Source organism: Stegostoma tigrinum, chromosome 20 (genome assembly GCF_030684315.1).
Source record: "Stegostoma tigrinum isolate sSteTig4 chromosome 20, sSteTig4.hap1, whole genome shotgun sequence".
Taxonomy (NCBI): domain Eukaryota; kingdom Metazoa; phylum Chordata; class Chondrichthyes; order Orectolobiformes; family Stegostomatidae; genus Stegostoma; species Stegostoma tigrinum.
The window spans coordinates 10,207,425-10,234,598 of NC_081373.1; the positions used below are offsets into that span (position 1 = coordinate 10,207,425).

The following is a 27,174-nucleotide window of genomic DNA, read 5'->3' on the forward strand; positions in this document are numbered from 1 at the left end:
TATTTTTACACAAGTTCCCAGGACAGTCACACTCCTGAATTACTGGGCGCTAAGGACCAACAGCACAATATGAACCGGGCCTGGGCTGAGCACAGCAGCTCCATTCATTCGCAGTAACGATGGGAAGTGGCTGGAATGTAAGCTGTCAGCTGAGATCATTTGGTTGGAAAAACACACGCTGACATCTAGACAATAATAACAGTCTCAGATAAGGGCACCGACATGCCTTTCCCTGGTCAGTGGAATCCTCACATTCCTAAGCTCTGTACAGAGCTCTCTTGCTGGGGGAGACAGCCCGGAATGTATTTTTCAGACTAAGCTAATGTGGGATTGCGAGCAAGTCTGATCAGCCCTTGTTAACTCGCTGATCCAGACATCCCGTGCATCGAAGCTTTTGATTTTTAAGCTTTTGAAGTTTTTAATCCATTTGAAAGTTTTTGTGTGGTTAAGAGGAATGACTTACAGATCTCACACTCCAGGTGAAGGGGGAGAAATTGGACTGCTCCTGATCATTTATGTTAATGAAGTCATTGTCTGAGCTAAAACTCCGGTACAGACCTCTAGGAGTGCAACGCTCCAACAAGAGGAGTTGTGTTCCCCGTCCTAGCTGGCGCGGATGGTTAGCTCTGTTGGCTAATAGCTGCGTTGTAATGCAGTATGCCACCAGCAGCATAGCTTCAGTTCTCCCACCCCCTGTGCCTGTATAGAACAGTACAGGCCCTTCACCCCATGATGCTGTGCCCAACTTTTACCCTAAACCTAAGGTCTATTTAACCTCCACCCCTCCCCTATCATGGAGGACTCTCCTTCTCACCCTCAGCCCTCAGGTTAAACCACCACCACTTGCATGTCTCTGTAATGAAAGAGCACCCTAATGGCCCAATAAAATTACAGTGACTTTACCTTAAACTTAAGTTGAGACCTCATCTATCCTCTTGAGTGTACGTAAAAGGTCTCTGGTTGGTATTTTGCAGTAGCGTTCTCCCTGGTATCCAGCGAAAGACTAAATCACTGAGCGACCATCATGGGCTTATGGCATTATCGCTGGGCAGTTGAGCCAGGAGCCCCAATAATGTTGTGGGGACCTGAGTGCAAATCCTGCCACGGCAGATGGTGGAATTTGAATTCAGTAAAATATCTGGAATTAAGAGTCTAATGATGATCATGACTCCATTGTTGATTGTCAGAAAAACCCATCGTGTTCACTAATGTCCTTCAGGGAAGGAAACTGCCATCCTTACCTGGCCTGGCCTACATGTGACTCCAGACCCACAGCAATGCGGTTGACTCTTAAGTATCCTCTGGATAATTAGGGATGGGCAACAAATTCTGCCCTAACCAACAATACTGGAAAATGGCAGCACATCAGTGGTGACTACAATCCTGCAGAGTGCTTTTGGGCTGCCTGACCTAACGCAGGGAGATGCAAGTTCTTTTCATTCTTTTCTCCTTTGCCTTTGTGTCTTTCACACCTCATCGTTCCAGCTCCGTTGCTTGGTGCTGCATCCCCTCATTTCACTTCCATGTCAGACACTTCTGCCTCTGATTCCAGTGGTTTGCTCTGGCACATTCTGGTGTGGCTAAGGTATCGTTTGAAATTCCCCTGATTTCCCTAGCCAACATCCAATAGAGCTGTAGAAGCCTACAGCACTGAAAAGGTCCCTTCAGCCCTTCGAGCCTTTGCTGGTCAAAAACAGCCACCTAACTATTCTAACCCTATTTCCCAGCACTTGGCCCATAGCTTTCACATCGCATATGAGAATCTTAGTTCTTCAATGTCATGAGGGTTTTTGCCTCTCATACTGTTACAGGCAGTGAGTTCCAGATTCCCACCACTCTCTCTGGATGAAGAAGTCTTTCCTCACATCCCTCTAAACCTCTGGCCCATTACCTTAAATCTGTGCCCCCTGCACCCAGTCACTGATCCCTCCAGCAAGGGTAAAATGTTTCTCTTTTCCACCCAGTCATTGTCCATTATAATTTTACACACATCAATCATGTCCCCTGTCAATCTCCTCTGCTCCGAGGAAAACAACTCCAATCTGCCCAGCCTGCATTCATAGCTAAACGTCTCCAGCTCAGGCAACGTCCTGGTCAATCTCTTCCGCACCCTGGGCCTCCTGTAATGTGGATTTCAGAAGCACACACAATACTCTAGCTGTGCAGAGTCAATCACACTGCCACGAGGTAACGTTCCCATGCTCCATTTCAGTCAACAGCACAAACTTTTCTTTTGGCGACTGAGGCATTGCCCATTCACAAAGATCCAGTGAGGATTGAATCAAGACTTTTCAGGACCTTTTCATTCTGGCTCTGAGTTGGGCTGAGGCCAAGTGAACACTGCAACCAAAAAGCCTCCATCCCCGCCCACCCCCAACCCCAAACAGATGCAGGTCTAATGAAGTTAGATAAAAGGCGGCTTATACTGACTGCACCCTGTTTCCAAATTGCTTCCTCTGAATAATTGCCCTCCCTTGTGTTTTGATCTTTGCATCTTGACCCTCAAACATTTGGTTTCTTTGAAACCACTTGACTGGGCCACATCCTACGGGAGGAGGGTCAGCTTCGACGTCTGCGTTTTCGAATCAAGCCCTCATGTTTGTTAGTCGTTGCTCCTGGCCTTGTTACCATGGTTGACAGCTGGATTCTACATGGACTATACAAAGAGTGATTGATGAGGACCTTTTCTGGGGGTTTAGTGTGCAGCTGGCGGGCAGCTGGGTTCTCTTGTCTTGATCCCGATCTTTCTAACTTTTCCATCACAATTTGTGGACGGTTTCATGTTGCAACATCTTAAGGACAAGAAATAGCAACAAAAGCAGCGTTAAATGCTGAATAAACCGGAACCTGTTTGCAGGCCCTCGCTATTAGAGATTGACACAGAGCTAAAAAGTTAGTCAATATTTGGATTCATACCAGATTCAGGCTTTATTCTCCTCTCCCCGCCACGTTCTTTTAATACCATTTGCCTTAAATTTCGTTCCCTCCCTGGTCCAAAAGCATCCAACTTTACAATTATCGATGATCTGTTATTGCAACATTCCACTCTTCGCTGGTGAGTTGAGACAATGTACTGTCGGCAACTTTTTCCCATACAATGTGATCTTTAACATCCTAGGGATGTTGATGGTGCTATACGGATGCGTGTTGTTGAAATGGTGGTGAGGGGTGGGAACAAGCTGGGGATGGAAAGATATGAGAAAGGCCTGTATTTATATAGCGATTTTCACATCTACCAGACACCTCCAAGGGCTTTAGAGCCGGCGAAGTGTTCTTGAAGTGCAGGCACTGCTGTAAGGCGGGAAATGCAGCTGCCAATTTCTGCACAGCAAGATCCCACAAACAGAAAATGTGATGATAACCCAGAAAATTTAGTTTAGCATTGATCCAGAGCTCCAATTAGGAGGCCACTTCCAGGAAAATTGTGACGCAGATTGAGGGCTCCAGCATTATCCAAAGTCCAATGACCTGACGAAAGCGCCATGAAATGGGGACTGCCACTGTAAATGGGCACCTCTTCCCCCTCAGATTGCTTGCTACGTCACTATCACCCCACTTTAGGATTATTTCCTAGCTGTTATTCTAAGCTGTACTGTTGAATTTTTTACCCCAACAGGGGCCTGGTCTGACCTCACCTCCTCAATACAGCCCTACCTCAGCGCTGCACTGGAAAGCCAGCATAGACATTGTACTTGATGCCTTGGAGTGGGACTTGTTCCTCGGGCCAAATGTGTCTCAGAAGCAGGAGTGGTAACAAAAGAACGCAGGCCTGGTATCGTTGCCCCTTCAGTGTCCTGACTGGAGCATTTTCCAGCAAAACGATTAGGAGATTTGACATGGGCACTGAGGTCAGCTCTGGTACCCAGTAATTGCTGTCCTAGCTGAGATCCAGCACCGATGAAGGATGCCATCTGCTACATTTTCTATTATTCTGTCTACTCCCTCTTGCTAAAATGCCAATAGCCGAGATACCATGATATAAACAATGCTGTAATGGTGTTGTACAGTAACAGTTATTGACAGCTTATCTGCCTAGTGTTCTGAAGTTGCTGTAAGAGAGGTCAAGCACAGTTTCAGGAGGCTGATAATTGACTTTCTCCCAATCTCCTCGACTGTCTTAAGCTTGATTTAAATCCTAGAGTGTTCCAATTTGATTTTCCAACCATACAATAGTCCTTTTCTTTCATAGATATGGTAAAGAAAGAAAGAATTTGCATTTCTGTAGCACCTTTTGCATTTGCAGAGTAAAATACTTTACAGCCAAAGAGCTCAAATGGAACTGCAGTGCAGGGGGAGGCAACGGCCTAGTGGTATTATCATGAGACCCCCCCCCCCCCCCCCCCGGCAATCCAGAGACCCTGGAGGTCTGAGTACAGATCCCCCCACAGCTGATGGTGGAATGTGAATTCAATAAAGATTTGGAATTAAAGGATGACCCCCAAAGCTATTGTTATGAAAACCCATCTGGTTAGCAAGTGTCATTGATGAGGTTGATTTTTAACTACCTCCTGGAGAATTAGGGATGGGCAATTAATGCAGGTGTAATCAGATTCATAATGCTCACATTCTGTGAATGAATTAAAGAAGGAGTATTGTAATTTAAGAAACCGGCAGTGTAACCCATTTTGAACATTGTTGATGCATTGGGTACCCGGGAAAACTCCCCTCCTCTCGTTTAAAACAGTACGACAGGATTAAGGGGAGGACAAACTGGACCACCATTCAAACTAGATGAAGTAACTCCATAGAGGCCACAATCCCAGCACCAAGGAGAGGCAATGGCTTAGTGGTATTATCGCTGGATTGTTAATACAGAGACCCGGATAACATTCTGGGGACCTGGGTTCAAATCCTGCCATGGCAAATGATGGAGGTTTGAATTCAATTTTAAAAAAAACCTGGAACTAAAGAATCTGTTGATCACTATGAACCCATTGTCAGGGGAAAGCCCATCTGGCCCACTATTGCCCCTTAGGGAAGGGAACTGCAGTCTGGCCTACACATGACTCCAGACTCACAGCAATGTGTGGTTGATTCTTAATTGCTCAGAGGGCAGTTAGGGATGGGTAGTAAATGTGGCCTGGCCAGTGATGCCCTCATGTCATGAACGAATTAAGGAAGAAAATACCAAGTCACCCTGTATTTACACATATGCAGTACGTGGGCTGTGACCAGCCAGTTCAGAGCCACTCCCCAGACTGAGAGACTTTCTGAATCTCCAGTTTTTATCTGTCAGCCAGGGCTCCCTGATTGGGGCCCTTAACCCTGGGCCAATCAGGGAACTCATATTCAATTAGACCCACTTGGCCCTTATTCTAATCACTTCACTGTAGCACCAGTCTGGTCTCAGTAGTGTGACTTGAACCCATGACCTCAGAGATGAGAGAGCTGGCGCTGTACAACAGCAGATACCTTTAAAGCTGACTTTGATGTAATGGGCTGGTTCCTTTGTGGGCTTCAGGATCCCAGTGTTAGGGGATCCCAAGTGGGGATCCTGAGCCTGCACTTTGCCTTTTGTGTCAGGGCTCATGACCGTCACCTTTGAGACAGTGCATGATGTCATCACCATATTACAGCACGGGGCTCAAGGGTGACTCAGACTCCATCGTACCTCCAATCACTTGAAGCAGGACACGCTACTGGAAGCAGGCTGCTTCAGAAATCTGAAGAAGGGTCTAGGCCCGAAACGTCAGCTTTCCTGCACCTCTGATGCTGCTTGGCCTGCTGTGTTCATCCAGCTCCACACCCTGTTATCTCAGATTCTCCAGCATCTACAGTACCTGCTATCTCTGGTTGATCTCACTGCCTGTCCTGGGAATGTTCCCAGTGACAGAAATGCTGTCCAACCCGGCATCACCATAACTTCTGGGCGCTCCCACCTCCAGGAGCAGCACCGTGGAAGCAGAGAAATCCGATGGGATTTACTTCTGGACAAGTGCGGAAACAGCAGAGCCTCAGTGCTCCTGTACGTTGAACCACCCACCTCCAAAGATGTGGTTCAGGAGAATTTCTCATGCTCGTCACAATAAACATTTAAAGCTTCTGCTTACATTTTTATGCCGTGAGGAAATCACTGGTTGGAATTTAATGACTGAACAGAACCAAGACTAAGAAGCAAATCAAAGTGCTACTCTTGTAATCCTCTCCAAGACTTCAGAACAGAAGGACGTCTGTGTCTCCAACTTCTCCTTTGATCTGGAGCTTTTTGAGCAGCACACTGGATGTCATGGAACCATTAGTTATCATATCTCCCGCCTTCATTCTTTTCTTCAACGTCAGTAGGGATCCAGCCCCACAGGCTGGGCTCTTCAAACCCGGATCTTCAAAGGGGAGTAATCAAACAACAGAATGCAGGCTTTGATGTAAACCATGAATACACAAGAAATAAAACCTTGTGATGAAAGATAGATCCTGCAGATGCTGGAAATCTGAAGCAAACACAGAGAAAGTCAGAGAAACTCAGCAGGTCTGGCAGCATCTACATCGTTGTGTTCTAATGTTGTATCCTCGGAGTTGCCTTGTTCCCAGACAACCATAGGGCTGCTCTCTCATTAGAGAGAGAGAGAGAGTGAGAACTGGTGATGGTTTAACCTCAGGGTCACTAACATATTATAATACCACATTTATAGAATGGAACCTCAACAGTGTGGAAGCAGGCCATTCAGCCCATTAAGTTCACACTGACCCTCCAAAGAGCATCCCACGCAGATCCACACCCCTACCCTATCCCTATATTTCTCAGGGCTAATCCACTTAACCTACACATCCCTGGACATTATGTGTAATTTAAAGTCGCCAATCCACGCAAACTGCGCATCTTTGGACGGAAACCAGAGCACCCAAAGGCCACCCATACAGTCAAAGGGAGAATGTGCAAACTGCACACAGACAATCCTGAGTGTAGAACCAAGCCCAGGTCCCTGGTGCTGTGAGGGTTAACCACTGAGCCACTGTGCCCCTTGTTTGAAAGAGGATATAGTGAATCTCCCGAAGACCCGAGTATTTTCATATTCTTTGGAATGCTGAAAGGTTCGACAGACTGGCATGAAAACTCTTTGCTTGTTTCCATGGCGATTTCTCTTGAGGATATGATTGCAGTGTTGACACAATCCTTTAAAGTCTCTGGTCTTTCATATAAATGAAAACAAACATGACTAATGAATCATGATCTATTTGACTTGGGAGTCAACAGCTGCCCACCCTCCTCCACTCCAAATGGATTTGCCTGTGTGTTAAAATCTAATTGCTGACAGGATTTGGAGGATCAAAAACACAGCAGGTCTGGCAGCATGTGTGGAGCGAAAGCATTTGCTTCTGCTTCTGAGATACTAAGGTGTAGAGCTGGAGGAACACAGCAGGCCAAGCAGTATCAGAGGAGCAGGAAAGCTGGCATTTTGGGTCTAGACCCTTCTTCGGAAGTTCTTCTCCAGTTCTTCAGGTCTGTGAGCTTTCCTGCTCCTCTGCTGCTTGGCCTGCTGTGTTCATCCAGCTCTACACCTTGTTATCTCAGATTCTCCAGCATCGGCCGTTACTACCATCTCCGTTTCTGCTTCTGATGTCCAGCGTCCGCAGTTCTTTTGACTTTTTTTTCAGTTGAGGATTCAGAGGGTTTCGATCTTCTGTCGTTGAGTCCCATTTTATTTGCACCTCTTCATCTTGTATGGGCTCCCCTCGCACAGTTCAGAAATGATCACCTACCAACTCCTTAATGGTAGTTATCCCAGGCCACACTGGTCGTGTGACCATGTAGCCCATTTGGACAAGTCGGACCTCCTGATGGGTCACTTCCTGCTGTTGAAGATTCTGTCTGGGCTTGGATCACTTACCTGAATTTTACTTTTACTGATTTCAAAAGATTTGGCATGATACAAACGACTCAGAAACCCGGATGATTTGCAGAGCTCTTCTGCAGAAGAACACCTTTGAAATGTTGGTGCTGAGGGGGGATGTTAAAATTTCTAGATGGAAGAGATCATGGGTCTGGCAGATGCTATCTAAAGAGCTTTGATACATTTCTACAGTGCATCTTCTAGATAGTACACCCAGCTGTTACTGAGCATCGGTGGTGCAGGGAGTGATGTGGTGGACAGTGTCAAGCTTCTTGAGTGTTGTTGCATATTGGGCATTACAGAGTGCGTTCTTTTGCATTCATTCATGGGTTGTGGGCATCGCTGTTTGGGCCAATATTTCTTTCTCACCCTTAAATGCCATTGCAGAGAAGCTACAAGGAGTGTTTGAGGATGGCATACCCTGGTGACAGAGTTCCTGGTGGCAGCAGCTGCTGGCTCCAGCAAGGAGGAAATAATCACATTTTCAGAAGTTTACTTTATCGATTTATTATTGTTATTTAGATTATTCTGATCAGGTTCAAGTCCAGAAGAAAAGACTTCCCTTTACCTTGCACCCTTCACAACTTCTGGATAAATATTTGAGCCAATGGTGAAGTGTCATAGAGTTGCACAGCACAGAAACAAACTCTTCAATCCAACTCATCCCTGCTGGTCAGATATCCTTTACTAATCTATTCCCACTTGCCTGCATTTGGCCCATATCCCTCTAAACCCTTCCTATTCATGTACTCATTCAGATGTTTTAACTGTAGTAATCATACCAGCCTCCACCATTTCCTCTGACAGCTCATCTCCTACACGCACCACCCTCTGTATGAAAAAGTTGCCCCTTGGGTCCCTTTTAAATCTTTCCCCTCTCACCTTAAACCTATGCTCTTCAGTTTCGGACTCCCCCACCATGGGGAGAAGACCACTCTACACATGCCCCCTGCGATTTTATAAATTTCATTAAGGTCAGCCTCTGAAGATCCAGGGGAAGATGGCCCCAGCCTATTTAGCCTTTCCCTATAGCTCAGACCCTCCAAACCCTGGCAACATCCTTGTGAATCTTTTCTGAACCCTTTCAAGTTTCACAACATCTTTCCGACAGCAGGGAGAGATTGGGTTATTGTGGCCTAATGTAGGAAAGATGGTTGTGGGGGTTTGTGCACAGGGGGCTCTTATAACAGCAAAATACCAGCAACCAGATTAATTAGTTTCTAGCGACGTTGGTTGAGAGGGAAAATTTAGTCAGGGCTCGAGGGAGAATGTGCCTGTGTTAAAACTGCAGCAAACAATATTTTTCCAGGGTAGAGGCTGCTGTTTTGTTGGAAAATGCATCAACCTTTTCACATCATCAAGGTGCCCGCATCCATTTTCCCCCCACCCCCTAAAAAAACGTAGACCTGAAACGTCAGCTTTCCTGCTCCTCTGATGCTGCTTGGCCTGCTGTGTTCATCCAGCTCCACACCTTGTTCTCTTGGAAAGGACATCGGTTTGTCCTACTTTACTTTCAGGGTGTGGGGAGCAGAAGCCGTTATGTTTCTGAGTCTCCAACCTGCCCTGAAGGGAAATTGTCAGTGTCTGGGATTTGGACCAGGAAGTTGCCTTAAATCACAAGGAGATGGGAGCCACTGATAGCATGGTGTGGAGCTGGATGAACACAGCAGGCCAAGCACCGTCAGAGGAGTAGGAAAGCTGACGTTTCGGTTAAGAAGGGTCCCGACCCAAAACGTCAGCTTTCCTGCCCCTCTGATCCTGCTTGGCCTGCTGTGTTCATCCAGCTCTATACCTTGTTATCTCAGACTCCAGCATCGGCAGCTCCTACTATCTCCGAGACTGGTTATGGCCTTTGGACAGATCCTCAGCTGGAGGGGTAAGTAAGTGAGAGGGGCACTCAATATGGAGGTGCTCCTTTAACAGGAAATGTCATTACACAGCAGTGAGAGACCAGAAGGCTGCCACTAAAAACATGGGAGCGGGAACATGCCATTAGGCACTTCAGGTTTGCCCTGCCATTCAATATGATTACAGCCGACCATCCAACTTTATAGCCAGTTCCTGCTTTCGCTCCATATCTGTCTTGACCATATTTTTAGCCCTAAGAAATATGCCCATCTCTTTTTAGAAAACAAATTAATGTTTTGACCTCAACTGCTTTCTGTAGGAGAGAATTCCACACACTCTGAGCGAAGGATTTTCTCTTCATCTCAGCGCTAAATAGCGTACACTATGTCCTTAGACTTTGATTCCCAGTTCTGGACTCCCCACTCGTCAGGAACATCCTCCCTGCTTTTAGCTTGCTTGGTTCTGTTAGAGTTATGTAGATTTCTATAAGATCTCTCCCCTGCCCACATCCCTACCTTTCTTCTAATCTCTGGGGAATATAGTCTTAACATCGAGTCTCTCTTCATACATCAGTCCTACCATCCCAGGAACCAATTTGGTAAATCACTTCTGGTCGGAGGAAGGGTCTTTCGTCCCAAAAACGTTAACTCTAATTTCTCTCCACACCAGAACTGCTGAGCTTTTCCAGCAACTTCTGTCCTTGCTTCTGGTAAATCTTTGTTGCATGCCCTCCACAGCTAGAACACGCCTTCTCCGAGAAAGAGACTCCAAACTGCACGCAATACTCCAGGTGTAGTGTCATTCAGAATTCCTTACTATCCCCTTCTGTCTGTCACCAGGGCCAGAGCAAGGTGGATGAAGTCCGCATTCGACCAGTTATGGCCTCCGCCAGACGGCGTAACCCTGTTACGGAAGGTGTGGTGGAGGTGAAGTATCAGGGGAGGTGGAAGCAGGTCTGTGACAGTGACTGGACCTTCAATAACAGCCGAGTGGTGTGTGGAATGCTCGGCTTTCCGGGAGAGCTCCCAGTGAACTTGAGGATTTACAGGTAGGATCGGGTCAACCTCCTGCATCCAGCACCTGAGGTTTTCTTCCCGGGGGCGTGGTGGTGGGAGGTCACTTATTGGGGGGCCCAGGTTCAAGGCAGAGATGTTTAGAAGAGATGCATGAGGCATGCTTTTCACACAAGGGGTAGTGAGTGGCTGGAACGGGCTGCCAGAGGAGTTGGGAAGCAGGGACAATAGCAGCATTCAAGATGCACCTGGACGAATACATGAACAGAAAGGGAGTAGAGGGATACAGATCCTGTGAGTGAAGACAGTTTTAGCATGGAAGAGCAAAATGTGTCAGCATAGGCTTGGAAGACCGAAGGGCCTGTTCCTGTGCTGTGTAGCTCTTTGTTCTAATTTGCAGCATTGAATTAAGCCTTTCGGCTCATTGGGTGCACAGATCTCCTTCCACTCGACTTCACGTAACCCCACCAACTGACCCTTCTGTTCTTGTCTTCCTTGTGCATTTATCCAGCTTCCTCTTGCAATGTATCTCTACCATTCGCCTCACTCAGTCTGCGTGGATCTCTCTGGCCAAGCACAAAATTCTGAGGGGACTTTACAAAGTCTATTTTCCTTGGCGTGTTGGATGCTGAGGGGTGACCTTATGGAGCTTTGTAAAATCACAAGGGGCAAGGATAGGGTGAAATGCCAAGGTCTTTTTCCCAGGGTAGAGGAGTCCAAAACTAGAAGCACAGGCTTAAGGCGAGAGGGGAAAGATTTACAAAGGACCCGAGGAGCAACTTTTTCACACGGTGTATGGAGTGAGCTGCCAGAGGAAGTGGTGGAGGCTGGTACAATTACAACATTTAAAAGGCATCTGGATGGGTACATGAATAAAAAATGATTAGATGGATCTGGGCTAAATGCTGGCAAGTTGGACTCGATTAATTTAGGATATCTGGTTGGCATGGACCAGTTGGACCAAAGGGCCTATGTCCGTGCTGTGCAACTCTGTGATTCTGTGCCATGTGGAGAGATTGCTTCCCGTTGTGGGCGAGTCTAGGATCAGAGGGCATCATTTCAGACCAAGGGATTGTAAATTTCAGACAGATCAGAAGGAATTTATTCACCCTGAGGGTAGTGGATCTGGAATTCTTTACTACAGAAGGCTGTTGAAGCTGGGTACTTGAGTACATTCAACACTAAGGTAGTCAGATTTTTAATCAATAAGGTAAGGGTTTTGGGAAAAAGGCAAAAAAAAAGAGTTGGCGATTACCAGATTAGACATGATCTCATTGAATGATGAACTGAGTGGCATATTTCTGCTCCTGTGTCTCATTGATTTATTAGTGAGTATCTTCTATTTATATTCCATAGTCTGGTCTTGCTCCCAAGTGGAAACTTACGCTGTCTAGACTAGCAAATCTTAAAGATCACCATTCACATCTGTAGAGAATAAATCCCCAACCTTTCTTGCTGGTTGTAATCACTCAGTTCTGGTCATTTTTTAAAAGTAAATTACATTGCTGTCCTTTTTAAAACTCCGAATGCGTTCTGATCAAAGTTTCATGTATATCGCAACCGCTGAGTAACCTGAGATTTACTCTCAGTGATGCTATTCCTGGAGCTCTTCACACATTCTGCTCACGTTCCCCTTGATGTATATTAATGGAAGATAAAGTTAAATGTGCACTTGTTCTCTTCTGGTAATCATAAATAAAAGAAAATACTGTGTCATCAGCTAGAGAAGGGAAGGTGAAGACCTAGCGGTCTAATCACTGGACTATTAATCCCAACAACCTAGTTAATGTTCTGGGGACCCAGGTCCAAATATTGCCATGGCAGATCGGCAAATTTGAGTTTAATAGAAAATCTGGAATTAAAGAGTCTAATGATAACCATTAATCCATTGCTGATTATCAGGAAAAACCCATGTGGTTTTGCTAATGTCCTTCAGGGAAGGAAACAACCATCCTTACCTGGCCTGGCCGACATACAACACAGCAGTGTGGTTGACCAATAAATGATGGCCTAGCCGGTGACCACCTTCATCCTGTGTATGGATTCAACAAACTGGTAGGCTTGTGACAAGATGCTGAACAACTGGCCTATTTACTACACTAGCCAGTGGTAGAGGTGCATTTGGCAGGTGTGATGGACATCATTGCTTTCTGTGAGCCACCAATGGCCAGACAGTGCCTGCGTTTCTAGGCCCAAATGTTGTGGATGTTGTTCGCACCCGGGCCATGAGTTTAAAAATCAAGATGGAGACCTAAGTGCTATCATGGGGGAATGGTCATCTTTTGATTGAGACATTGCATTGAGGCGTTGTTTGTCCTTCCAGAGGAAGCCATGGCACTGTTTTGAAGAAGAGTAGGATAGTTCTTCACATGAACCTATGCCATGTCGCTTTTGCTGTCTGCGGGAGCTTGTTATGCACAAATTGGAGGCTCTTTGTGCCACGTTACCCATCAGAAGGATGTCATTGGATGTTGAATGCTTTGGGGAATCTAGCCTCGGTGAGAGACGAATGCTTACCTTCTCTCTCTTTCGCTGGCTGTGATGAGTTTGATGTGTAGTCTGGATCGTCAAGGAGTGGATGTTTACGACTTTGAACTGCAGTGCCAGCAAACCTCATAAATCACTTGTTTTGCTTTTTAATTAATGCGCAAAGCAGCAGGAGGATAAGCAAGAGTGTTCAGATAAACACTAATAATTACTTCATCCCACAGTGTAATTGATGGGAGGTGTGATGTTTCCAAACTGGGTGTAGTGTGAATCTTGATTTGGTTCAACTGCTCAGGAAATATCCCAGGCCATGTTTTAAAGCACAGTGTTTTTACTTCTTGCTTTAAACCCCAGTGCTAAATTCTCTATAAATCTTAGGATCCCTACAGTGTGGAAACAGGCCATTCAGCCCATCAGGTCCACACCATCTCTCCAGTGAGCATCCCACCAGACTCACCTCCTTATCCTATAACCCTGCATTTCTCATATCTAGCCCAACCATCCTCCACATCCCTGGACACCGTGGGGCAATTTAGCATGGCCAATCCACCTAACACCCACATCTTTGGACTGTGGGAGGAAACTGGAGCACCCGGAGGAAACCCACGCAGACACGGGAAGAATGTGCAAACCCCACACAGACGGTTGCCCGAGGCTGGAATCGAACCCAGGTCCCTGGCGCTGTGAGGCTGCAGTGCGAACCACTGAGCCACCGTGCCCCGCTAAAGCTTGGTTTAATGATAGTGGGCCACTTGGATTTTGTGGTTGCCTTGGAAACATAGCTGGATCTGGCTGCACAAACAAAGACTTTTTTTTGTCTAAAAGGCACTTTCTCAACACGTCATGGATAATGTCGTCCAGTTTTGAGAATGTGACTGGAGACACACTGCAGAAATTCACCGAAGCTCTTTACAGAGCCCCTTCCGACCACATGACCACTACTATCTAGAAGGACAAGGGCAGGCATTACAGGGGAATACCACTACTTGGAAGTCATAGAGTCAAACAGACCCTTCGGTGCAACCAGCCCATGCCGATCATAATCCCAAAGTAAATTAGTCCCACCTGCCTTCTCCTGGCCCATGTCCCTCCAAACCTTTCCTATTCATCAACTTATCGAAATGCCTTTTAAACATTGTAATTATGTTTGCAGCCACCACTTCCTCTGGGAGTTCATTCCACACACGAGCCAGCCTCTGTATAAAAAATTGCCCCTCCTGTCTTTTGTAAATCTCTCTCCTCTTACCTAAGAATGTGCCCTGTAGTCTGAGGGAAATCCCCACCTAAGGGAAAAGACAACTGCCACTAAACCTACCTATACCCCTCATGACATGCTGCCCTTGCTGTTATCAGTAAGAGTGGTTGTGGATTTAGAAGATGCCGTATGATGAAGAGCCGACTGGTGTAAATCGTAAACGTTGGCATCAAACGGATGGGCTGAGTGGTGTGTTTCGAAGCTGCAAATTCTGTGCAGGTTTGTTTTCCAACTTAACACTTGAATTCAAACTGTCGAGATTTGCAAAATAATGATGCCTAGGGCTTGGAGGAAGTGACATATTCCAGATTTGTTCTTTGGCATGAGGGAGTGGCAGGATGGTGCTCTGTAACCACAGCCTGGACTATCAGTGAGGAGATCACGCTAACATTTTCCCACACAGATTCGTCACAGGTGTCCCGGTTTAAGAATGTGTTCTCACCTGCAAGTGGATCCTGAACAAATGCCATTCCTTGACTCCGTATCCCTCTGCTTAGTTAAAGGTCGTGAGTACCATTCAGAAAACAGAGGCTCAACAATTGACATTCAGTGTTTACACAGGGGCTGGAGATTTTAAGCCTCTCTCCAAATGTATCATTGAGTCCCTTGGGTGGTTTGAGTCATATGTTTGCCCAGGTCTGACGTGCGGAGTGTGTATGCTGAATAGTTTTTCAGATGGACTAGTAAACCCTTGCATGAGGAGCATCACGTTTTAAGTCCTGAGTCATTCCACACAGTCTTCCTCCACCGCTGCCCTCCCCCACCCAAACCTTTCTGTAAAACAGTAACCTTCCTATTTTGTAGTTGCCTATTCCTTCCGGAATGCGGACTAGGAATGTGCTGTTACGGATACATTCAGTCTCCTGGCAGCCTCTGAGAAATGTTTAATTAAACACAACAACGATTCTTTCCCTTGCTTGGAATGAATTGGGCACATTTTAAACATTTTTCAAGCTGTTTATTTGCCTTTGGTGTGTGTCCACAGCAGAGGGTCACTGCCCCTGCTTTGCATTTAATGAACTGCTTTTGGGTTACGTGGTTTGTATGTATTTATAAGAAGCAATTTATAACTGGACACAAATATTTCATTGCATCTTCTGAGGTAAAAGCTTTGCTTTAGTGAGTTTTGAAACAATACTGGAATGTGGGAAGCAGATTTTTCACACACCTGAAACATCTTGAGCGTGCATTCTCCACTGATACTGGATTCTCCCAGTGCAGTGCTGAGGGAGCGCCGCACTGTCACAGGGTCAGTGCTGAGGGAGTGTCACACTGTCGGAGGGTCAGTGCTGAGGGAGTGTCGCACTATTGGAGGGTCAGTGCTGAGGGAGTGTCGCACTATTGGAGGGTCAGTGCTAAGGGAGTGCCGCACTGTCGGAGGTGCTGTTTTTGCAGGTTGGATATTAAACCGATGCCAGGCCTCCTCTCTCCGTTGAATCCCATATTATAGACAGGTCGTTTTCTCTTGTGGAAGAGTCTAAGATTCTTGGAGTTGAGGGCGTAATCTCAGTTTAAGGGTCTGCATGTTGAAGACTTGCAATGAGGAAGAATTTCTTCTCTGACCGTAATGAATCTGTGGAATTCTTTAGCACAGAGAGTTATTGAGAACATGAAGACCAAGATAGACAGATTTTTAATCGGTAAGGGAACAATAAGAGAGACACAATGCATATTGGAAATCTGAAAGAAACACAGAGAATGCTAGAGAAACTCAGCAGGTCTGGCAGCGTCTGTGGGGAGAGAAACAGGAGTTAATGTTTTGAATCCAGTGTGAGTGAATGGGGCTGAAAAATGTTCATTTATACTTTTGAGAGTGGAAATCCCATCAGAGAGAAGAATAGAGGGGAAAAGGCAGGAAAGTGGAGTTGGGGATTATCAGATCAGTTATGATCTCACTGAATGATGGAGCAGACTTAATCGGCTGAATGGCCAACAGTGAAAAGGCAAGAGCTTGAGATAGACACTCACTCACACACACATGTACACACATGTACACACTCACAGATGTATATACTCACACACACACACACACACACACACACACACACACACATGAACACACAGGCACACAAGGACAAGTACACACACACACAGAGACACAGACACACACAGATACACACATGCGCGCACACAGATAGATGCACACACAGATAGACACACACACACACACACACACACACACACACACACAGACACACAAGGGGCACGTGCACACACACACACACACACACACACACACACACACACACACACACACACACACGACACGTGTTCAAATCCGAGCCTGTGCCTGTCAGTCACAGAGTGCATGACCTGAGCCTACATAAATGACTGCCCTTGCAGGCTGTCCTGTCAGCCCAGCGAGAGTTCAGGAGACCACACACACTGCACCCAATTGTAATCCTCACTCCGATAGAATCACACACATGCAGAGGGAGGAGTTAAAAAAACAGGCTGGGCTTTAGTTCCTGCAGATATTACACAGCTGCCTCTTACAACAATAACTTACACTTCAATAACGCCTATAGGCTAGCGACGAATCCAAGGCACTACATCAGAGTGATTATCCAATACACTTTAACACCAAAGCACATCACCAGGTGACAGGGAAGGCAGTCAAAGCCCAGGAAGTATGTGAGTGAACAGAAAGAGCCATGAAGATGATTAAGGGAGGAATTTTTGAGATTAGGGCCCAGGCAACTGTTGGAGTGATGGAAATGAATGATCAGAAAGAGTGCGGAATTAAAGGAAGACTGACCTGACACCTGATATTGTTGCTTAATATGCTAATTTATTTGGGAGCAGCTGTGGCATTGCGGTATGCATTTGGCCCAAGCCAAGGATTTGGGGATGATGGTTCAGATCCCACCACAGCAGCTGGTGAAGTTCAAACATAGAAAGCATCTGTAATTGAAAGCAATGTTGGCGACGGTGAAAATATTCTCGTAAAACCCAGCGGGAAATCTGCTGTTCTGGCCTAGATGTGACTCTAGAGCCAGAGTGGTTGACACTGAAATGGCCTCGACGAGCCACTCAAATCAAGAACAATGAGGGACAGGCGACAAATGCCTGTACCTTATGAAAGAAAGAATCACAATAAACATTCTGGGTGTATGAGCCTAGCTGGTCATGCTGGTCCCACAGTGTGGTGGGGTGTGCCAGGACTCTCACCCAGTGATAGTAATAGGGTGGTAATTAATTTCCGAGTCTGACTGGTGCGCAGCTTGGACCGGAGTTCTTTTATGATGCTGAATGGGGTCACGGTCTAAGGATAACAGGGTCGGCCATTTTGAACTGAGATAAGGAGAATTGTCTTCACCCAGACAAAGGTGAGCTGAGGGAATTCACAGAAAGCTGCTGAGGCCAAAACTTTGAATGTTTTAAGGGCATTAAATGTAGATTTTAGGGTTAAAGAGATCAAAGGTTATGGTGAACAGGGAACTGAGTTGGATAATCAACCATGATCATATTGAATGGCCTGCTCCTGTCCGTATTTTCTTTGTTTCTCTGGTCCCACGTACTTACCATCCTTGACCCCTTAAGTGATCACAAGTTTGAGGTATGTCGTCAGAGAAGCTGCAGGGGAGGTGATGGCCTACTGGTATTATCAGGCGAATGGAGAATATTCGGGGGACTGGGATGCGATTACTGCCCTGGCAGATGGAATTCTGAATTCATAAGGCTCCAGAATGAAGACACTAACGATGACCATGAAACTTGTTGATTGTTAGGGGTTAAAAACCCATCTTCCATCCTGGCCTGGTCTGGTCTTCACTTGAGTCTAAACCAATGCCATATGACTGGGTATTCAATAACATCCTGTGTATGAATTGGGAGAAGGGGTTGCTGCAGTGTACATGGTGTCTATCTCTGCAATCACACTCTTGTTTACATTTCAATGCTGTAAGAATAATGAAGGGAAACAGGATGGGGCGGGGTAGGGGGTTGTGTGAGCTTGTTGCTGAACTGCTGTGGCTGAGGTTTTGGCTCAGCGAGCCCCTGTTTGAAATGGTGAGAAGGGTCTGCGTGGGACAATCATGCAAACGGTCTGTGCAGTAAGTTGGCGGCTGTTTCTAGGTGTTGCTCCGATGTGATCTTGTAAATTAACTAGTTAAACAGCTTGGTAGCAGTGGGTTCCAAATAAGCATTTGATCCAATTCCTTTGCCTTCTGATAGAGTCAAAGAATCCCTACAGTGTAGGAGCAGGCCATTCTGCCAATGGAGTTCACACCAGTACTTTGAAGACCATCCCACACAGACGCACGCCACTCTCCCTGTAACGCTAATGGCTAACCCACCCAACCTACATGTCCCGGGACAATTTCCGATGGCCAATCCACCCTAAGCTGCACATCTTCAGAATATAGGAGGAAACCAGAGCACCTAGTGGAAACCCACACAGACACTGGGAGAATGTGCAAACTGCGCACAGACCATCGCCCGAGGGTGGAAATGACCCACTGAGTCACCGTGCTGCTTTGTGCAGTTCCTGGTTCTGCGTTATCACTGAGCTCCTTCTGGTCACAGTGCCCTCAGTTCCATCATTACCTCATTGTGTCTCTATTGTATTATTACGGGCTGAAAGGCAACAATTCAGAAGAGCATCCAACGTGCCCACTGAGGAGTATAAAGCCTCACAGTCATTACAGAAGGTCGCTATTGATAGGCAGTAACTATCTTCAACAGAAGGGAATCAAACCATTACCCCTTGACATTCAATGGCACTACCATTGCTGAAACCCTCACGATCAAAGTACTGGGGGCTACCACTGACCTGAAACTCAACTGGACTTGCCATATCAATACAGTGACTCCCGAACATGGTCAGAGGCTAAACATCCTGCAGTGAACACTACCTCTGAATCACCCATCATCAACATCCTGGGGGACTAGCCACATAAACACAGTGGGTACAAGAGCAGGTCAGAGGCTAGGAATCCTGTAGCTCACCTCCTGACTCCCCAAAGCCTGCCTGCAATCTGCAGGGCACAAGTCAGGAGTGTGCTGGAATACTCCCCACCTGCCTGGATGGGTGTAGCCCCAACGACACTCAAGAAGCTTGACACCATCCAGGACAAAGCAGCCCCCGCTTGACTGGCGCAACATCCACAAACATCCACTCCCTCCACCACCAATGCTCAGTAGCAGCAGTGTGTACTATCCTGCATCCTGAGACTGAATAAAACAAAGTTCTGGAGCAAAAACAAAGTTGCTGGCGAAGCTCAGCAGGTCTGGCAGCATCTGTGGAGGAGAAAACAGAGTTAACATTTTGGGTCCGGTCACCCTTCCTCAGAACTAAAGAGGTTGACCATTTAAGACAGAGACGAGGAGATTTTCTTTCATCTCAGGTTTCCTGTGTCTTTGGAACTCTCGTTCTGTGAAAGCAGAGTCCTTGAATATTTTTAAGACAGAGCTGGATAGATCCTTGGTGAGCGAGTGGGGTGAATGATGGTTGAATAGATGGGAATGTGGAATTGAAAATGCAATCACAGCAGCCACAATCTTATTCAGTGAAAGGACAGGCTCAGGGAGCTCGATGACCTCTTCCTGCTCCCAAAGTGTTTGGCTGTGTGTGTATGTTGTTATAAAGCACCTTAACATAATAAAACCTGCTAGGTGATGGCTGATCATCTCCCTCAATAATGGCCTTATCCCTCAATGCTATTAATAACTAGGTGTCCATCAATCTCTTGAACCTGCTCAATGTCTAAATTTCACGTGATTTCATTCAATAGGGCCGGGAGACTAAATGTTCCCTCTTCCCATACTTTTTAATTCCCCACTCTCTCATCCGTGGCCTCTTTTAGTTCTCTAACATGGTAATGGGAGTGTGTCGAGGCTGCAATATTGAAGCAGGGTCATTTGGCAGTCTACATTGGCATCTACCCTCCGCCAAAGCAAATCATATTTGCCTACCCACTTTGGTTGCTCCAGTCTGTCATCCAGCTGTCAAATACAACACCTGAAGGCTGGCCTTCGATTTTGTTCATTAGCACCTGAGTTACCATTGGCTCCGGGAGCGAAGTCTGCAGTGTCCCTAGTTTCTGTGCTAACTGAGTCACTCTGTTATAAACCCTGACCTTGAGTGATGCAGGGCACGGACTTCATGGTGTTGTATGACTTGCCTGCCTTTGTGGGAGTTGGTTCAGCTCGGTTGGCTGGATGGTCGCTTGCGAAGCAGTGCGGGTTCAAATTCCCCCTCAGCGACTGAGGTTGGAATGAAGGATTCTGCTTCTCAACCCCCTACCGTTGCCTGACGTGAGGTGGCCCTCACATGAAATCAACACCAGACATCTGTCTGTAATGACAGAGCAGCCCTGGGCATATATAGCAATACAACTGACTGATGACTGCCCATGTTAACTACTAGATAAAAAGGACCCTTCCAGCAGCTCCAGTAACAAAACTCAGTGAGGGAAAATGGTGAAAGTACACCATTTCTCCACTACCATTCAGTAGCAGCACCAGGGATAAGATGAAGAACAAAAACGCTGGGAATGTTCAGCATTAGCAGGTCAGGCAGCATCTGTGGACAGGCGGAAAGAGTCAGCTTGTTAGTTCACTTACCTCTTGTCAGAGAGGGGGGTCATCGCCCTGAAATATTAACCCTGCTGCCCCCCTCACTTACTCACTCTCACTCTCTTCTTGGTTGCTATCTGTTCTCTGGATTCCCATCCCCCAGGGGAGATTTGCTTTTCATAAAGGACCTCAGTCATCTCCTCAAAAGGTGAACAGTAACCTTGCAATAGTAAGAATAGTAGACTGTGTTTACCAAAGTGTAATGATGTTGGAATGTGTGGAATTCTTGCCCGGACTGCTGGATTTTTATTTGCTGTGGTGATGGGTGGAACAGTTTGTACCCAGTGAGTTCCTCAGAACAGCTGCCAGAATCAAAGAAGAAGTTCTTTCTGAACCCCGTTCAGATTGCTGCTGAGATTGGCACTCATCCCACAGAGTCAGAGCATGACTGAAGAATACTATCAGGAAATGGGGAAAAGCAGAAAAATAATAACTTGGGAAGGACATTCTGGTCCTTTGAGGGATCCAGTGGTTGGGTCAAGTCAACAACCAAAGCGATTTCCAAGGTTTTGCACTTTTCTTTTTCTCCCTGAGGTACAAGAGCTAGTTTCTTCCAAACTGGCATGATATCATTCCATGTTGCAATCAGGAATAGAGACAGCAACTCTCCACTTGCAACTGGAGCAGCCTGTCGAGTACAGAATCATACCTATTGCAGAAGGAGGCAGAAGGAATCATACACTTATCACATTTGGACCACATGCCTTTGACAGGCCCTTTGAAAGAGCTATCCAGTCAGTTCTACTCGCCTGCTCTTTCAAGAAAACCCTGCAATGTATTCATAGAACATAGAACATTTCAGCATAGTACAGGCCCTTCGGCCCTCGATGTTGTGCCGACCTGTCATACCGATCTCAAGCCCATCTAACCTACACTATTCCATGTACATCCATATGCTTATCCAATGACGACTTAAATGTACTTAATGTTGGCGAATCTACTACTGTTGCAGGCAAAGCATTCCATTCCCTTACAACTCTCTGAGTAAAGAAACTACCTCTGACATCTCTCCTGTATCTTTCACCCCTCAATTTAAAGCTATGGCCCCTCATACTCGCCGTCACCATCCTAGGAAAAAGGCTCTCCCTATCCACCCTATCTAACCTTCTGATTATTTTACATGTCTCAATTAAGTCACATCTCAACCTTTTTCTCTCTAATGAAAACAGCCTCAAGTCCCTCAGCCTTTCCTCGTAAGAATTTCCCTCCATACCAGGCAACATCCTAGTAAATCTCCTCTGCACCCTTTCCAAAGCTTCCACATCCTTCTTATAATGCGGTGACCAGAACTGTACACATTACTCCAAGTGCGGCCGCACCAGAGTTTTGTACAGCTTCACCATAACCTCTTGGTTCTGGAAATCGATCCCTCTATTAATAAAATCTAAAACACTGTACGCCTTCTTAACAGCCCTATCAACATGGGTGGCAACTTTCAAGGATCTGTGTACATGGACACCGAGATCTCTCTGCTCATCTACACTACTAAGAATCTTACCATTAGCCCAGTACTTTGCATTCCGGTTACTCCTACCAAAGTGCATCACCTCACACTTGTCTGCATTAAACTCCATTTGCCACCTCTCAGCCCAGCTCTGCAGCTTATCTATGTCTCTCTGCAACCTACAGCATCCTTCGTCACTATCCACAGCTCCACCGACCTTAGTGTCGTCTGCAAATTTACTAACCCATCCTTCTACGCCCTCATCCAGGTCATTTATAAAAGTGACAAACAGCAGTGGACCCAACACCGACCCTTGCGGTACACCACTAGTAACTGGTCTCCAGGATGAACATTTCCCATCAACCACCATCCTCTGTCTTCTTTCAGCAAGCCAATTTCTGATCCAAACTGCTATATCTCCCGTAATCCCGATCCTCTGCATTTTGTACAGTAGCCTATTGTGGGGAACCTTATCGAACGCTTTGCTGAAATCCATATACACCACATCAACCGGTTTACTCTCATCTACCTGTTTGGTCACCTTCTCAAAGAACTCAATAAGGTTTGTGAGGCACAACCTTCCCTTCACAAAACCCTGCCGACTATCCCTAATCAATTTATTCTTTTCTAGATGATTATAAATCTTATCCCTTATAACCTTTTCCAACACTTTACCAACAACTGAGGTAAGGCTCACTGGTCTATAATTACCAGGGTTGTCTCTACTCCCCTTCTTGAACAGGGGAACCACATTTGCTATCCTCCAGTCATCTGGCACTATTCCTGTAGACAGTGACGAGTTAAAGATCAATGCCAAAGGCTCTGTCTTCCCAGAGGATCCTAGGATAAATCACATCCGGCCCAGGGGACTTATTTACCTTCACCCTCTGTAGGATTTCTAATACCTCTTCCTTGTGAACCTCAATCCCACCTAGTCTAGTAGCCTGTATCTCAGTATTCTCCTCGACAACATTGTCGTTTTCTAGAGTGAATACTGTTGAAAAATATTCATTTAGTGCTTCCCCTATCTCCTCTGACTCCACACACAACTTACCACTACTATCCTTAATTGGCCCTAATCTTACTCGCGTCATTCTTTTGTTCCTTAAATACCTATAGAAAGCCTTAGGGTTACCCTGATCCTATCCGCCAACAACTTCTCATGTCTCCTCCTGGCTCCTCTGAGCTCTTTCTCCTTTCTTCTTTCTCCCAGTCTTCGCGTGTGCACCTCCCTTTTGGGTAAAGTCAGAAGTCACACGACACCAGGTTCTCGTCCAACAGGGTTTATTTGAAATCACAAACTCTCGGAGTGCTGCTTCTTCACCAGATGAAGTGGAGATAAGGATATAGGCACAGAATTTATAGCCAGGGAGATAATGGCAAGATGATCCCAGGTAATTAAAGTGTCAAAAGAAGTACAGATGGTGTGAATAAAGTGTCAACAGCTGAATAGCAGGTGAAGGGATGGCCTATAATCTGATTTATTAAGGCAGAGAGATAATTACAAAGATCAAACAATAAGATGGTGGTGTGTGATTTTTGACATTATCCACCCCAGTCCAACACCAGCACCTCCACATCATCCCTTTTGATGGCTACTGTAGAATCTGCTTCCACATTGCTACAGAACTGCGATCAAGAATGTCACTACTTAATTACAATCAAGGAATGCCTAGCCCTCAAGCCTGCTTCGTTGTTTAATCAAAGATGTAGAGCTGGATGAACACAGCAGGCCAAGCAGCATCAGAGGAGCAGGAAAGCTGAAGAAGGGTCCATACCCGAAACATTAGCCTTCCTGCTCCTCTGGTGCTGCTTGTCCTGTTGTGTTCATCCAGCTCTACACCTTGTTATTTCAGATTCTCCAGCATCTGCAGTTCCTACTATCTCTCGTCATTTAATCAGATTTTTAAAAAAAATTGTTTATGGGATAAGGCCTTAACTGGCCAGGCAGTATTTATTACCCAGAGGGCAGGTGAGTCAACCACATCGCTGTGGATCAGGAGTCACATGTAGGCCAGACCAGGCAAGTTTCCTTCCCTGAAGGACATTAGTGAACCAGATGGGTTTTCCCGCAGCAATTGACAATGGATTCACAATCATCATTAGATTCTTAATTCCAGATATTTATTGAATTCAAACACCAACATCTGCTATGGTAGGATTTGAACCTGGGCCCCCAGAAATATTAGCCAGCTGTCTGGATTGACAGACCAGCAATAATACCACTAGGCCATTGCCTCCCCAACCACTTGTGAGTGGTCTGATTGTAACCTCAAATCTAGATTCCGCCCTACTCCCCGATAACATTTCACCCTCTCGCTTTAGCAAGAAGCTATCCAACTCCTAGTAAGGATATAGGAACCAGGAACAGGAGTAGGCCATCCGGCCCCTCGAGCCTGCCCTGCCATTTAATAAGATCATGGCTGATCTTTTTCAGACTCAGCTCCACTTACCCACTCACTCACCATAACCCTTAATTCCTTTATTGTTCAAATATTCATCCAGCCTTGCCTTGAAAACATTCAGCAAGGTAGCTTCAACCGCTTCACTGAGCAGAATATTCCACAGATTCACAACCCTTTGGGTGAAGAAGTTCCTCCTGATCTCAGCCCCACATCTGCCTCCCTTTATTTGGAGGCCATGCCCTCTAGCCCTAGTTTCACCTGCTAGTGGAAACAACCTCCCTGCCTCCACCTTGTCTATTCCCCTCATAATCTTATATGTTTCTATAAGATCTCCCCTCATTCTTCTAAATTCCAATGAGTATAATTCCAGTCTACTCAGTCTGTCCTCATAATCCAATCCTTTCAACTCTGGAATCGACCAAGTGAATCTCCTCTGCACCCCCTCCAGCGCTAGTATATTTCTTAACAAGTAAGGAGACCAAAACTTTACACAGTACTCCAGGTGTGGCCTCACCAGGACCCTGTACAGCTGCAGATAATTATGCTCAGGTCTAACCAATGATTACATAAAGCATTAGTCTTACATCTGTCATTGAGGGAAAATGCTGGAATTCATGCTTCAGGAGTTTACAGCAGGGATCCTAGAAACTCTTAATTCAAACAGAGTCAACATGGTTTTGTGAACTGATGTTCGACAAATTTAGGTCGATTTCTGGAGGCTAAAGGTCTCAAGGGACTTGGGAGAGAGTAACAGTATGACGTTGCAATCGATGACCAGTCATGTATATCTTAAATAGGCAGAATGACCTAATCCCGCTCCTTTGTTCTGTGATTTTGAGGAAGTAATGTCGAGAGTGGAACTAGTGGACGATATGAACCTAGGTCTCCAAATGACATTTGACAAGGTGCACATCGGATATTGCTATGCCAGGGAATGGTTCTTGGTGTGGGCACAACATAATAACATGGATAGAAGAATGGTTGGGGATTAGGAAAAGTGTATGGACATACAAATGTCACTTTTGAGTTGGCTAGATGTGACGACTGGTGTGCTGCAGGGATCAATGCTTGGACTCAACTATTTGCAGTTGGTATCAATGACTCAGTTGAAGGATTCTGAATGGATCATTGCCAGTTTTGTTGATGATATAAAGATAGATAGGAAGGTAAATAGTAATGAGGGTATAGAGCTGTGAGATACAGAGGGAATTCGGTGTCCAGGTACGTGATTCACATAAAATTAGAAAGCAGCACTGTAAGTGATTAAAAAGGCAAATTGGACATTGACATTTACTGCAGAGACAATAAAATCTAAAAATAAGGATGTTTACCTACAGTTGAGAAAGTGCAAGAAGATTCAATTTTACTCCATTCAGCAGGTTACACTCAGAGGTGCCTCAATGCACTTCTAATGCATCACTGGCTAAGACCATTCCTAATTGCCCTCTTGAGAAGGTGGTGGTGAGCTGCCCTCTTGAACTGCTGCAGTCCATCTGCTGTAGGTTTACCCACAATGCTGTCAGGGAGGGAGCTCCTGAGTTTCGATCTGGCAATGGTGAAACCAATAGCAATAGATACCCAAGTCAGGACAGTGACTGGCTTCGAGGGGAACTCACAGCGGGTGATGTTCCCATCTGCCTGCTGCACTCGTCCTTCTAGATGGAAGTGGTCATGTGTTTGGAAAAGGCCTGATGAGTGCCTGCAGTGCATCTTGTAGATGACACACGCTGTGTGTGATTGTATAGCGAGTGAATGGTGAAGGTGGTGAATAAGGAGCTAGTCCAGTAGGCTGCTTTGTCTTGGATGGCGTCGAGCTTCTTGACTGTTGTTAGGGCTGCACCCATCCAGACAAGTGGGAAGTATTCCATCACACTCCTGACTTATGCCTTGTCAATGGTGGACAGACTTTGGAGAGTCAGGAGCGAAGTTATTCATGGCAGGGTTCCAACCTACTCTCGTAGCCTCTATGTTTATATGTCTGGCCCCCTAGGATGTTGATAATAGGGATTCAGTGGTGGTAATGCCATTGAATGTCAAGGAACAATGTTTAGATGCTGTCTTGTTAGAGGTGGTTTTGCATGACAACTGGGTGGTGTGTATGTAAGTTGACATTTTTGAGGCCAGTTTCAGTTTATCTGATATTTGCAATGTACATTCCATGTCACATGTAGAACCCGAGGAGTTCCACACAGTTTCTGGCCTTTCACTGTAGGGCTGAAAGGCTTAAGACAGCTAACCCTCCCTGTCCCATTTCTGTAGCAGCTGGTCAAACTCTAGTTCTTCCCTGGACCATGGAATGTGGCAGTCTGCAGCA

General features: G+C 45.9%; 1 protein-coding gene across 3 annotated transcripts in view; it reads left to right on the forward strand.

Annotated features, from left to right (window-relative positions):
• Positions 1-27,174, forward strand: part of loxl4 (lysyl oxidase-like 4) — a 132,953-nt gene that overhangs the window by 13,524 nt on the left and 92,255 nt on the right. For all 3 annotated transcript variants that reach the window (XM_048551018.2, XM_048551019.2, XM_059652996.1), the window contains exon 4: positions 10,517-10,725. In XM_048551018.2, the coding sequence (XP_048406975.2) occupies positions 10,517-10,725 (209 nt within the window). The remainder of the gene's footprint in view (positions 1-10,516; positions 10,726-27,174) is intronic.